The sequence below is a fragment of the Balaenoptera acutorostrata genome, chromosome 3, assembly GCF_949987535.1.
Source record: "Balaenoptera acutorostrata chromosome 3, mBalAcu1.1, whole genome shotgun sequence".
Taxonomy (NCBI): Eukaryota; Metazoa; Chordata; class Mammalia; order Artiodactyla; family Balaenopteridae; genus Balaenoptera; species Balaenoptera acutorostrata.
The window spans coordinates 153494530-153506455 of record NC_080066.1 but is presented as its reverse complement, the minus strand read 5'-3'; the positions used below and the strand labels follow the sequence as shown (position 1 = coordinate 153506455).

Sequence of the window (11926 nt, the reverse complement as noted above, 5' to 3'; positions counted from 1 at the left end):
AAATCTAGATGTGTAAAACACTTCTACCTGCTTAACGTCTGCGTTAGCAAGTCTTGTGGTGAACTTTTGAGAGTCATGTTAAGTCAGAGATTCATAATGACAAATTAAGTAGTTAGGGTCTAGAAACTAGTTCGAAGAAAAGATGGCTTCTGAGCACCCTCCGTTCACAGGGAGGGTTACCTTTCTGGAAATGGCTGTTGCGTAGCAGAACAGTAGGACTTGTTGAACCACACATAAAACATCACATGAGATGAACTGTTAAGAGGTAAATTTAATTGCACAGAAGAGAGGATCTATAAAGGTAATTTTAAGGAATAGTGTCAAGTCTCCAAGCCCTGGTAGTTTTTTTCTTTAAAATGTCTTTAACGCTGTCCTTTCTGTTAATAGTGACACAACCTTATTTCACCTCACACTTTACTTTTATCATTCTGAATTTATCTCTCTCCAGTTTTTGTCCAACAGATTTATCTTTTTGAAGTAATAGTTTCATCATGTTTTGCCCCCGTTCAAAACTGTCAAATTCAGCATTGTTCCTAAAACTCAAATCTTATCATCCTTCAGATAGGAGGGTAGAATTTGGGCCAGATCTTACTGGACTTTGGAATTTAAGTTGAGAACCTTTCATTCATTCATGTATTCATTTATTCACTCATTTGCTGATCATTCACACTGTGCTTGGAGCTGCCACATTGCAGATTAACTGGCTTTGCTTTCAAGAGTCCACAGTCTGTTAGAGAGGACAGCCATCTAAACAATTGTAATATGATGAGATAAATGTTAGACACATACTGGGCACACACACATATAGAGAGACACATATATTGGGAATAAGAGGCATGTAAATTGGGGATCTATTCTTCCTCATTCTGTCTGGTATAGATGGATAATAGGACTAAGCATTAGTGCAGATTCCTAAATTAGCAGAATAATTTCATTAAAGAACTTCTGACTCAATCTGTTGTTTAGTAGCCTGCCTTATGTCTTAATTCAGTTTGTGCAGAAAGAGATTTTACGTAACTTAATTTTTTAATAGTTTATTTTTTGAGTTCAAATGTCTAGATTTTTCTTTTTTATATTTAGGATCTCAGTACAGGTGTCATCCTTTTAGAAGCGACCTTGTTCTTCCTTTCCTTCCTAGAGCTCGGGAAGAGAGGACTGTGATGAGACAGAATAACAGAGGTAGGGGCATTAACAGAGATTGCCAGAACACCTAGTACATACTGTGCCACCTAGCTTAAAGAAAACAAAGCATGGTTGTGTTATTGAGCTTGATCAGTGCCAGCTGTGCCTTCCTGGAACCAGGAATTCCCCACGGTCCTATTTAACAACAGAACTAAGTAATTCAGTGCATGCATTTAGATCAGAAATTACTTTTCCAGAGGAGGTCAGTACTGTGTGATCATGCAGTCTGTGGTGTCTTGTGATTGAGAAAATGTTTCTTATTTTTAAAGATTGGAGCTGAGTCCATATTGCATTAGTTTTATATAAGCAAAATTCTGATCTGCGAAAAAAGCTACAGACATTTATCATTTTTCTTTTCTTCATTTCTAAAAATAGATAAGGTATATTTTTACCTAAAAGAAGTGAGGCTACTAATTTGAACTGGTTTTTCTTCTGGACTTGTATTCTGAAATATCTGGTGAAAATAGTTTGGAGAAAAAGCTATAATACCAGAAGATACAGTCATCAAGTTTCATTTAAAAAGTAACAGATCAAAACAACTTAGAGATACAAACAATGTGCAAACACTGCACATTTGCAGAATGTGGGAACAATGTGTCTGATCTTTGGTCTTGAGGCTGCACCACACCAAGCATGAGACACCATTCACCATTCACCCTCTTCTCTGAGGCTCTTGATGCCAACTTTACTTGTCCCCTTTTGCTGTAGCTACTGGAGACGATGCTGTTGGTCCCGAATCGCTTCAGTCTTTGTTCTCAGAATGGGACAACCCAGTATTTGCCCGTTATCCAGAGGTAGGTCTGCAGCAATTCTTCTTTGCTTGTTATTTAAAAATTTGAATTTCACTTAAATTGGGTATGGGCATGAATGACTATATTCATTTGTAATTATGAATGGCAAGTGAGCATGTTTCCAAATAATTTATTTGGAAATTAATACTTACTGTAGAGAGGAGGAATCAGAATTCATAGCAGTTTGGAAGCTCGGACACTTTGGATTAGACGTGTGTAACCACTGTGTGAATAGTGAATGTGTTTACCACTCTCAGAAACCCTGACTTGCAGCTTTGGCAAAGTATTTAGGGTGGTGGTAATAAAAACTGTTATCATTAGATAAAGCAGTGAATCTTCTGCTAGAGGAACAGTTCGCCATTGGACCTGAGTGTGCATCCTCTCCTCAGTGGGTTATCACACAATGTGCTTTGTGTGTTATGATACGGGTGTAGAGTATATGAGCATTTGTTACTGATTCATCAGTTAAGATGTCTTTAAGGACTTGCTCATGAAGCGCAGGCAAATTGTTATTCTGAAAGTATTGGTGTTTGTCAGTAATTTTGTGTATAAACAAAAATTACTATTTAAGAGTGATAATTCATAAAGCCTTTGAATTTTTATAAGTTCCCTGAATTCAACCCACCTCTAATAGGTTCTGTGAAAATGAATGTTTGTAAAGCACTTTGAGATCTTTGGTAAAACAGTTCTGCAGACATAAAAGATTACAATGTAAATGACGTTTGTTCTGGGTCTTTCTAGGTTGCTGTTGACGTTAGCAGCGGCCAGGCTGAGAGCCTAGCAGTTAAAATTCACAACATCTTGTATCCTTACCGTTTCACCAAAGAAATGATTCACTCGATGCAGGTAAAAGATTGACTTTAAAATCTCATTAAAATAAAAAAAAAAAAAATATATATATATATATAGGAGACCTAAGCTAGACTAACTCTTGTGAAATTGGATTTATTTGATGATATAGACCATCCTGGTCAAGGCACATGTGTTCTTTTTAATCTTTCTGAAACTTATCATCAGAAGAAAAAGCAAAGGATTAATTATAATTTCAAAGAAAAAAGTGTCCTTTTTAGTGTGAGCAGGTTTGGAGGGATGAATTATGGATTCAGGCTCACAGTTTCAAGGATTATATATTGACTTTCTATATTGACAATAATTTGTAAATCGACTAAGTAATGTAGAGACATTGTCCTTAACTGTGCAACAATGCCCCTTTTTAAATGACCCTCTATTGTATGAGGCTACAAATGATATGGCTTAGGAGACCCCAGATTGAGGAGTTCCATTAACAGAAGGGACCCCTTCTCTCATCTGCTTTTCTAGTTTGCCCTCTCTCTACACCACTCAGGCTGTCTTCATCTCCTTATTTTCAGTATGGAAACAAATTAGGAGGTTAGACCGATCTAGGCAGAGCAGAGCCACCAAGGTCTGAAGCCACCGGTGGCTTTTAACTTACTGCTTTAACGGACTAGCTCCTACAAAATGGGTTTCCTTGCTTTTGCATACATTTTCCAAATTTTTTTCAGACCTATTTGTTAGCAATCTCTGGTCATATTATCTGTTTCCTTGTAGTCTCTTCTTTTGTCTTCTGATCACTCTACTTGCCTATTCTTTTTTCCTTCCTAATGACTCCCTCAGGTTCATCCGCACCTGTCCTCAGTCTTAGATATGAATGTTATAATGCAAACAACTTTAAATTAAGTACAGTTTTGTCTCTCTCTATGCAGATATGCCTTTGTTAATCTTTATTTAGTATTGTATCACTTATTTGAATGTATGGCAGGTTCTCCAGCAAGTGGATAACAAGTTTATTGCCTGTGTAATGAGCACTAAGACTGAAGAGAATGGTGAGGCAGGTAAGAATGAGGTTTAGCCTCAGTAACCAGCTGGTCTTCTTTTTTTTTTTTTTTTTTAATTAATTTATTTATTTGTTTGGTTTTTTAATTTTTGGCTGCGTTGGGTCTTCGTTGCTGTGCGCAGGCTTTTTCTAGTTGTGGTGAGCAGGGGCTACTCTTCGTTGTGGTGTGTGGGCTTCTCATTGCGGTGGCTTCTCTTGTAGTGGAGCACGGGCTCTAGGCGCGCGGGCTTCAGTAGTTGTGGCACGTGGGCTCAATAGTTGTGGCTTGCGGTCTCTTGAGCGCAGGCTCAGTAGTTGTGGCGCACGGGCTTAGTTGCTCCACGGCATGTGGGATCTTCCCAGGCCAGAGCGCGAACCCGTGTTCCTTGCATTGGCAGGCAGATTCTTAACCACTGCACCACCAGGGAAGCCCCAGCTGGTCTTCTGACAGCCTCCTTTTAAGGTTATTTTTTTATATACGATACAGTTTCAATGATTTGGACAGATTAGGGAAAACCAATCTAAATTAATATTATGAAACAACACTTTTAAAGTACATTTAATTTTATATACCTACACATAGACATGTATATACATGTTAAACTATTAAGAGTGGTTACCTTGGGAGTGAGAATGGAAATGGGCAGAGGGGAAATTTCATCTTTTACTCTTTAAAATATTTTATAGTCTTTGACTTTTTAATAATGTTTTAATGTGTTCCCTTTATAATAATAGAAAGTTTATATGATGAACTCTGATAGATTTATCAAGAGTTACATGTAACCTCTTGGTGACCTGCTTTAATAAAACAACAACAATTTGTAAATAATAACATTAACTCATTCAACAAATATTGATTGAGTGCCTATTGCATGCCAGGGACTGTGCTAGGGATACAATGGTGGGAGAAAATATACATGCAAGAGAAACAGATAGTTACACAAACAATTAAAATTTTAACTCTAGTGTTATGGAGGAGAGAAACAAGATGCTGTAAGAATCTATATTGGGAGATTTGATTTAGTAGGGAGGTCAGGGAAGGTTTTGTGGGTAAAGTGAGATATGTAGTATAAGTTAACTAGGTAAGGAAAGGAGGGAGGAGTATTCTGGGCAGAGGGAATAATATGCAATTTGTGCTTTCCTCTCCTTCAGTGATAGGAAGCAGGGCAAGCCCTTCCTTGTGTGAGAGCAGGAGACAGGCTAGACAAGTAGGTTGCAGCCGGATCTTAAAGACCAGTTACAAGCTTTGTCTTCGTCCCAGCACCAACTGGAAACAACTGAAGGCTTTTTGTTTTCTTTTGTATTGTTTGTTTTCGCAGCGGCACAAGTCACATCACATTTGCATTTTGAAAATACTGCTCTGGCTGCAGTGTGGAGCCTAGAGCGGGTGTGGAGATGGAGTCCCAGTAACTGCAGAGAGACTGTTAGGAGGATGTTGCAATATCTAAGAAATGATGGTTAGCTGGGATCAGGGTGACCTAGAGAGAAAGATATTTAGGAGATGAAGTCAGCAGGACTTGGTGATGGATTGGATATGGGGAAGGTATATCATAGATGACTCCTGGTTTTCTGACCTATGTAACTGAGTGGATGATGTTGCAGGACGAGGCTGGAGAAGAAGCAGGCAAGAAGGGTGAAAATCATGAGTTCAGTCTGAAATCCCTTTGAAATGTTCAAGAATGTGTCAGGAATATTACAGGTCTAGGATGTGAGAAGCATTCTGACATGGAGATCTAAATCTGAGTTGTCAGCATAAAGTCGGTCACTGAAGTCGTGTGTATAAATTTTATCACCTAGAAGAAGAGTGAAGAGTGAGGAAGGGAAGAGAGATTCTGAATCTAGAGTAATTCCGCCATTTAATAGCTGGGTAGAAAAGGGTGAACCAGCAAGAGAGATTATGAAGGAACAGAAATAGGAAGAAAACAAGCAAAGGTTGTGTTGCAAAGCCAAGACTTTGTACTAAGTGCTGCCGAGAGGTTAAGATGAGGACCAAAAATATCTGTTAGATTTCCAGACAGTGGAGGTCAGGGACTTCAAATGAGAGCTGTTTCAGAGAAGACATAGGACAGGAGAGACTCCAAAATCTGTGACATGGAAGAGGGACTAAGGAGAGTGAGGGTGCGAGAAGGCTTTTTTTTTTTTTTTTTTTAACTGGGAGACTCTCGAGCCATTTACAAGGAATGCTTGATCCTCTCAGGTTCTGGAAAAGGCCTGAGTGGCTGAGTCCTGAGCACCACTGGAGGAGTTGGTTCCCGATGGGTAGACCTGCAGACGAGAGCTTCTAAAGTTTGAAAGCAGTTCATTCTCTTTGTATTTCAAAATATTCTTTTTTATCTTGTTTACAGTATAAGTTTATTTAGTAAATGTCATCACAGATCAAAGGTAAAGTAACCAAAAGTTTTGTCGTAATTATCATAAATATAGAATTAGTGAAGGTCAAATTCTAGTAGTCTTACTACTAGAAAGTGAATAGATTGTTTTCTAAAGTTTTGATTACCTGGAATTCTTTGTTGTTTAATACCAAAATCTCTACCAATGGCACCTGAGATGGGTGTAGCCACAAAATCTCCAGATATTTAAATTTCTCTTGAGATTCTGGATTGTCACTGTATTGGTTAGCTGCCACCAAGGAGTATTTTTATATAAAAATTTTTTTCTAAATCAAAATATAAGTATTTTTATTGTTGCTCACAAATACCAAAAGCAACCTATTCCTATAATTGACTTACTTTTATTTTAATATTTGCACCTTTTTTAATGGTTAAATATATTGTTGTTTTAAATTATTGTGAAATTAATGCCATATAATGGCATTTTTTATTGCATGTTTCCACCTATAATCAAATTCAGTTGTTCAGTTATGATCCTCTAAAGAATAAGGATTCAGGGCTTCCCTGGTGGCGCAGTGGTTGAGAATCTGCCTGCCAACGCAGGGGACACGGGTTCAAGCCCTGGTCTGGGAAGATCCCACATGCCGGGGAGCAACTAGGCCCGTGAGCCACAACTACTGAGCCTGCGCGTCTGGAGCCTGTGCTCCGCAACAAGAGAGGCCGTGATAGTGAGAGGCCCGCGCACCGCGATGAAGAGTGGCCCCCGCTCGCCGCAACTAGAGAAAGCCCTCGCACAGAAAGGAAGACCCAACACAGCCAAAAAAAAAAAAAAAAAAAAAAAAAGCATTAACCTAACATTTAAAAAAAAAAAAAAAAGAATAAGGATTCATTCATTTATTCTGTAAATATTTATTGAGTGCCTGTTATGTGCCTGGTGCTATTATACATGCCAGGAATATAACAGACAAAAATCCTTGCCCTGATGAAGCTTCTATTCTGTTATTTTGGAATATCAAAAATAGAGCTCTGACATGAGTAGATTACCTTCATATATTCTGCTTCATTCAAGGAATGGAAAATGTCATGAACATTTTGTAGACTATAAATCATTCCTCCAGAGTCAGGTGCAGGATTGATTTCGTAGGGTCCCTGACTCTTGGTAATTCACATTGGCTCAGGTTTTGAGTTTGAGGTTACTCCCTCATAATTTATTATTTATTCCATTGTTCTGCCCAATACAGGATGTTCAGTATTCATCACAACCAGCTGCAACTCCTCCTATCCTCAAAGGAGTTTAAAATTCAACATTTTGGGGCCTGTTCTGTGGTTGAACATGCTGTCAGAAAAATTATAATCTTTTTATTTTTCAAGTCAGTAGCTCTTACGCCATGAATTTGATGGTGTCATACAAACAATTTTTTTAATCTTTCATAGAAATAGGAAAAACAGGCATTATCTAGTTTGATCAAATTCAAGAGGAGAACTTTTATTTCAATATAATCAGTAACAATAAACCTCAACCCTTTGGCCAAAAGTAATAAAATTACAAGCTAAAAAGATGTACGAATGTAAGTGAGAATCAGTCCTTCTGTCAGTGAGAAAGGGATTTATTTCCCTGTAGGTTTGGCTTTGGGGTCAGGACATTCTGCTTCTCTCTTGCACCTGAGAGTGTAAAGCCTTGCTACTCAAAATCAAGGTCTGTAAGTAACATCACCTGGGAGTTTGTTAGACTTGCACAATCTTGTGTCCCACCCCTAACCTACTGAATCAGAATCTGCATCTTTATAAGATCCCCAGGGAGAGTGGCATGGACATATATACACTACCAAATGTAAAATAGCTAGTGGGAAGCAACTGCATAGCACAGGGGGATCAGCTCTGTGCTTTGTGACCACCTAGAGATGTGGGATAGGGAGGGCGGGAGGGAGGGAGATGCAAGAGGGAAGAGAGATGGGAACATATGTATATGTATAACTGATTCACTTTGTTATAAAGCAGAAACTAACACACCATTGTAAAGCAATTATACTCCATTAAAGATGTTAAAAAAATATATATATATATATATATATAATTGAGAAGTTATCACACACACACAAAAAAAGATCCCCAGGTGATTTGTCTGCTGTTGAAAGTTTGCGAAGCCTGAGTCTAAAGCAAGGCAAACTGTGGCCTGGGGGCCGGATCCAGCCATAACCTGTTTTTGTACAGCCAGGGAGATAAGAATGGTTTTTACTTTTTTTTTAATTGATGTGTAGTTAATTTACTGTGTTACATTAGTTTCAGGTATACTACATTTTTAAATAGTAAAAAAAAAAAGCAAAGGAAGAGTTATATTTTTTGACACATTAAAATTATATGAAATTAATATTTCAGTGTCTGTAAAAAGTTTATTGGAACACAGCTACAATATTCACATGTCTATGGCAGCTTTGGTTCAGAATGAATATTTGAGTAGTTGTGACAGAAACCATGTGTCCCAAAAGCCTAAAATATTTACTGTCTGGCCTTTCACAGAAAAATATTGCTGACCTCTGATCTAAAGTGTAGTAGAATGCTTCATGGGTTCTGGGGTAGCTTGCAAATCAAGGTCGGCTGATTATAAAATGTGTGGTTTAATGATCCTTCATTGTATCAAATTTGAATTAATAAAGCAAAATCAGTATTTAAACATTAAGAATGTAGGGCTTTCACCATGTTTTAGAAATGAAATACTAATGAACTAAAGAGTTTCTCATCAGGGATACATTTGTTGTAGTTTTTCCCATAACTTTAACTTTTTAGGAAATCAAAGATACAGTTGTTACTGCTCAGTTTGTATGCTTCTCTTATGCTCACGTTGTTAAATAGTTTGAATTAAGCTTTTTCTCCCTCAACACAACATGATTATTTTAATCTTGACCCGAGAATTTGAAACCCGGTGGTGCTTGCTGGTCTTCTAGGTGGAAACCTGCTAGTCTTGGTGGACCAGCATGCTGCCCATGAGCGCATCCGACTGGAGCAGCTGACCATTGGTAAGGATCTGCTGAGGACTAGGAACGATTCGAGACTCCCCAGCAGAATTAATGTACCTGAAAGAGTTTTTCTGGCTGTGACTGTTGTGAAAAAAGATGAATTGTACGTTTTAAAAAATGAAGCTGAAAAAAAAAAAAACTATTAAAAAAAAAAATGAAGCTGAAGCCTGCTGGTATGGCTTCTTTTATAATTGAAAGAATGTAGTAGTTCACTTTACTAATTCAAACATGTGGGTCTTAACACATGGTCAAAGGCATATTTGCTGTATCCTTATCATCAACCCTAAAGATTAGGCTACTTTATTACAACTTTCAGCACAAAGATATGCCCCTCCACATGCCCATGTGATCTTGGTTTACCTTCACAGTTCATCAGGCAGAGACTACCAAGCAGCTCAGAAGGCCCAATATATTGTTTTTATTTTAAAATTTAATTTGTTTTTGAATAGGTAGTATAATCCAATAGGCTCAAGTCTGAAAGGTACAAAAGGGAATAAAATAAGGTCTCTTTTCTACCCTTGCCCTTCATCCAACCTAGTTTCTCTCCCCAGAGGCAACCTGTATCACTAATTTGTTATGGATTCTTCCAAAGTCAATATGTGCTTTTTAATCTTTGCTACCCATTTTTCTCATATGAGGCAGTCTGTTCCCCAAGGTGTAAAATACCAGGAAAATCTTTACTCCTGTGGTCACGTAATAAAAAACCCAAATGTTGTAGAGTTAGGTGAGGACCTAGGGAGGTATTTCATGGACAAATGGCAGTGATGTTACTTCCATGTTCACTTTTCCTTATAAAATGAAGACCTAAGAGTTGGGAAAGATACAATAAAAAGTGTTAGAAAAACTTTCTTGCTCTAGGCCCTGGACCATTTGAGAATAGTACTGACTGATTCTCTTCAGAGCCTGGGAAATCCTTCTGGAAGAATGAGGGAGCCTTCTTGAGCCACTGGGTTGTGAAGTAAACCCCTTTTATCTCCCCAGTAATCCATATTAGTCAGCCTCTGTTACTGAAACCACATTTGTTGACTATCTACAGGAACATCGCATTGTTCATTTGAATGTAAGATTAAGTCTTATATTTCTTATTTAAGAAAATACTGCTAAAATGAATAAACTAGATATTTACTAGCTTGACTTTAATAATGGAAATTCAAAGCCTAAAACTGAACATTGAACATGCTGCTAAGCATTATAATAATTCCATGACTGTGTCTTCATTTTTATCTGAATCTGGAAGACTTCACTTCCTGCTCTTAACCCATTCATCTTTCTCTCAATAGGTTCCTATGAGAAGCAACAGCCACAAGGCTCTGGTCGAAAAAAATTACTGTCTTCCACTATAAGTCCTCCACTAGAGATAACAGTGACAGAGGAACAAAGGAGACTCTTATCGTTAGTACCACCATGAGGTTGTGATGTTGCTAATGTACATTCTCTGGCTAGGGTATAAGCATAACTATTGTTCCTTATCTCAGTTGAGGCACTGAGACCAAGAGAGGTTACATGACTTGTTCAAGGTCATAACAAGTTTTAAGTGGTGGAGCAGGCACTCAGATGCAGGTCGTCTGACTCCAAATGCTGTTCTTTCCACTATATCACAGCTATTGAGTATAGGATAGAGTTTCCCTGATAATTTTTTCCAGCAGTTGGCTTAGAGTACTCTTACCATTTCTTGGAATGGTCAATATTTATGCTGTGCTGTTTCTGAAAGTGAAGTTACTGCAGTAATTGCTTCCATTTTGCTTTGCCTTGGTACATTCTAGATTCTTAGTTTTTGTTACCATAATCATACTGGGAAGAAAGTAAAACACCGGGCCACAAGGAGGGGGCAAATCATATAATGAGTCACAAGATAGGACATTTTCCTACTTCGGGGTGGCACAAATTATTGGAAATAAAAAAGAGAGAATTGTCTCTAAATTTATTTAAGGTTTGGGAATATGCCACTGCCAATAAATCTTTTTCCCTGGGGTATAATTTATATTAGAGGCAGATCCTTTTATTTACATCCCGTTAATCAGGACTTCTCAGTTCCTCCGGCTGTTAATTATCTCCCTGCTTTTAATGCTGATTGAAAACATTCTTAGCCCTTTTATTTGTGCCAGACTTCTTTAAGTGCCAGCAAGGAGAAGTTAGCAATTCCTCAGTGAAGAATAAAAAATTTAAGAACAAGACATAGAAACAAATTGATTCTCTCAATGGAAAAGAGGAAAAAAAAAAAAGGTTACTGTAAATCAAAAAGGAAATTTGATAATAAAATCTGAATAAACAACCATAAGTGTGAGAAAAATAGTGTAAGTTTTAAAGCTTGTGGCAGCTTTTGAGAAACTATCAAGTATTTGGAACTGATACTGAAATGTGAATGAAGGAATTCTTTTACATTTGAGGTTATCTCTTTAGGTGTTACCACAAAAATCTGGAAGATCTGGGCCTTGAAATTATATTTCCAGACACTAGTGATTCTCTGGTCCTTGTAGGAAAAGTACCACTCTGTTTTGTGGAAAGAGAAGCCAGTGAACTTCGAAGAGGGAGATCTACTGTGACCAAGAGCATTGTGGAGGTAAGACAGCTACAAAAGCTGAGAAAACTGCTGAGTGCTAATAACCTCCTACTTTGTTTAGAAATTCTCTATATTCATCTTTTATTCAACAAGCATTTATGAAATAACCTGCTGTGTGCCAGGTGCCAGAGATTCAAAGATGAATTAGCTCAAGGTGAGGGAGAAGGACATTTAAATAATTATACTATAAAGAAATTTGGCCAGCAGAGGTATGT

General features: G+C 37.7%; 1 protein-coding gene across 10 annotated transcripts in view; it reads left to right on the top strand.

The window, feature by feature from the left end:
- Window positions 1-11926, top strand: part of MLH3 (mutL homolog 3) — a 28770-nt gene that overhangs the window by 6459 nt on the left and 10385 nt on the right. For 2 of the 10 annotated variants that reach the window (XM_007184475.3, XM_007184472.2), the window contains 7 exons: window positions 1081-1179; window positions 1891-1976; window positions 2715-2819; window positions 3754-3826; window positions 9080-9151; window positions 10432-10543; window positions 11552-11711. In XM_007184475.3, the coding sequence (XP_007184537.1) occupies window positions 1161-1179; window positions 1891-1976; window positions 2715-2819; window positions 3754-3826; window positions 9080-9151; window positions 10432-10543; window positions 11552-11711 (627 nt within the window). In that variant the 5' untranslated portion in view covers window positions 1081-1160. Of the gene's footprint in view, window positions 1-1080; window positions 1180-1890; window positions 1977-2714; window positions 2820-3753; window positions 3827-7758; window positions 7834-9044; window positions 9152-10431; window positions 10561-11551; window positions 11712-11926 lie in introns of those variants that run through there. The other 8 variants (XM_028167058.2, XM_007184473.2, XM_007184476.2 and 5 more) reach the window with 7 other exon arrangements.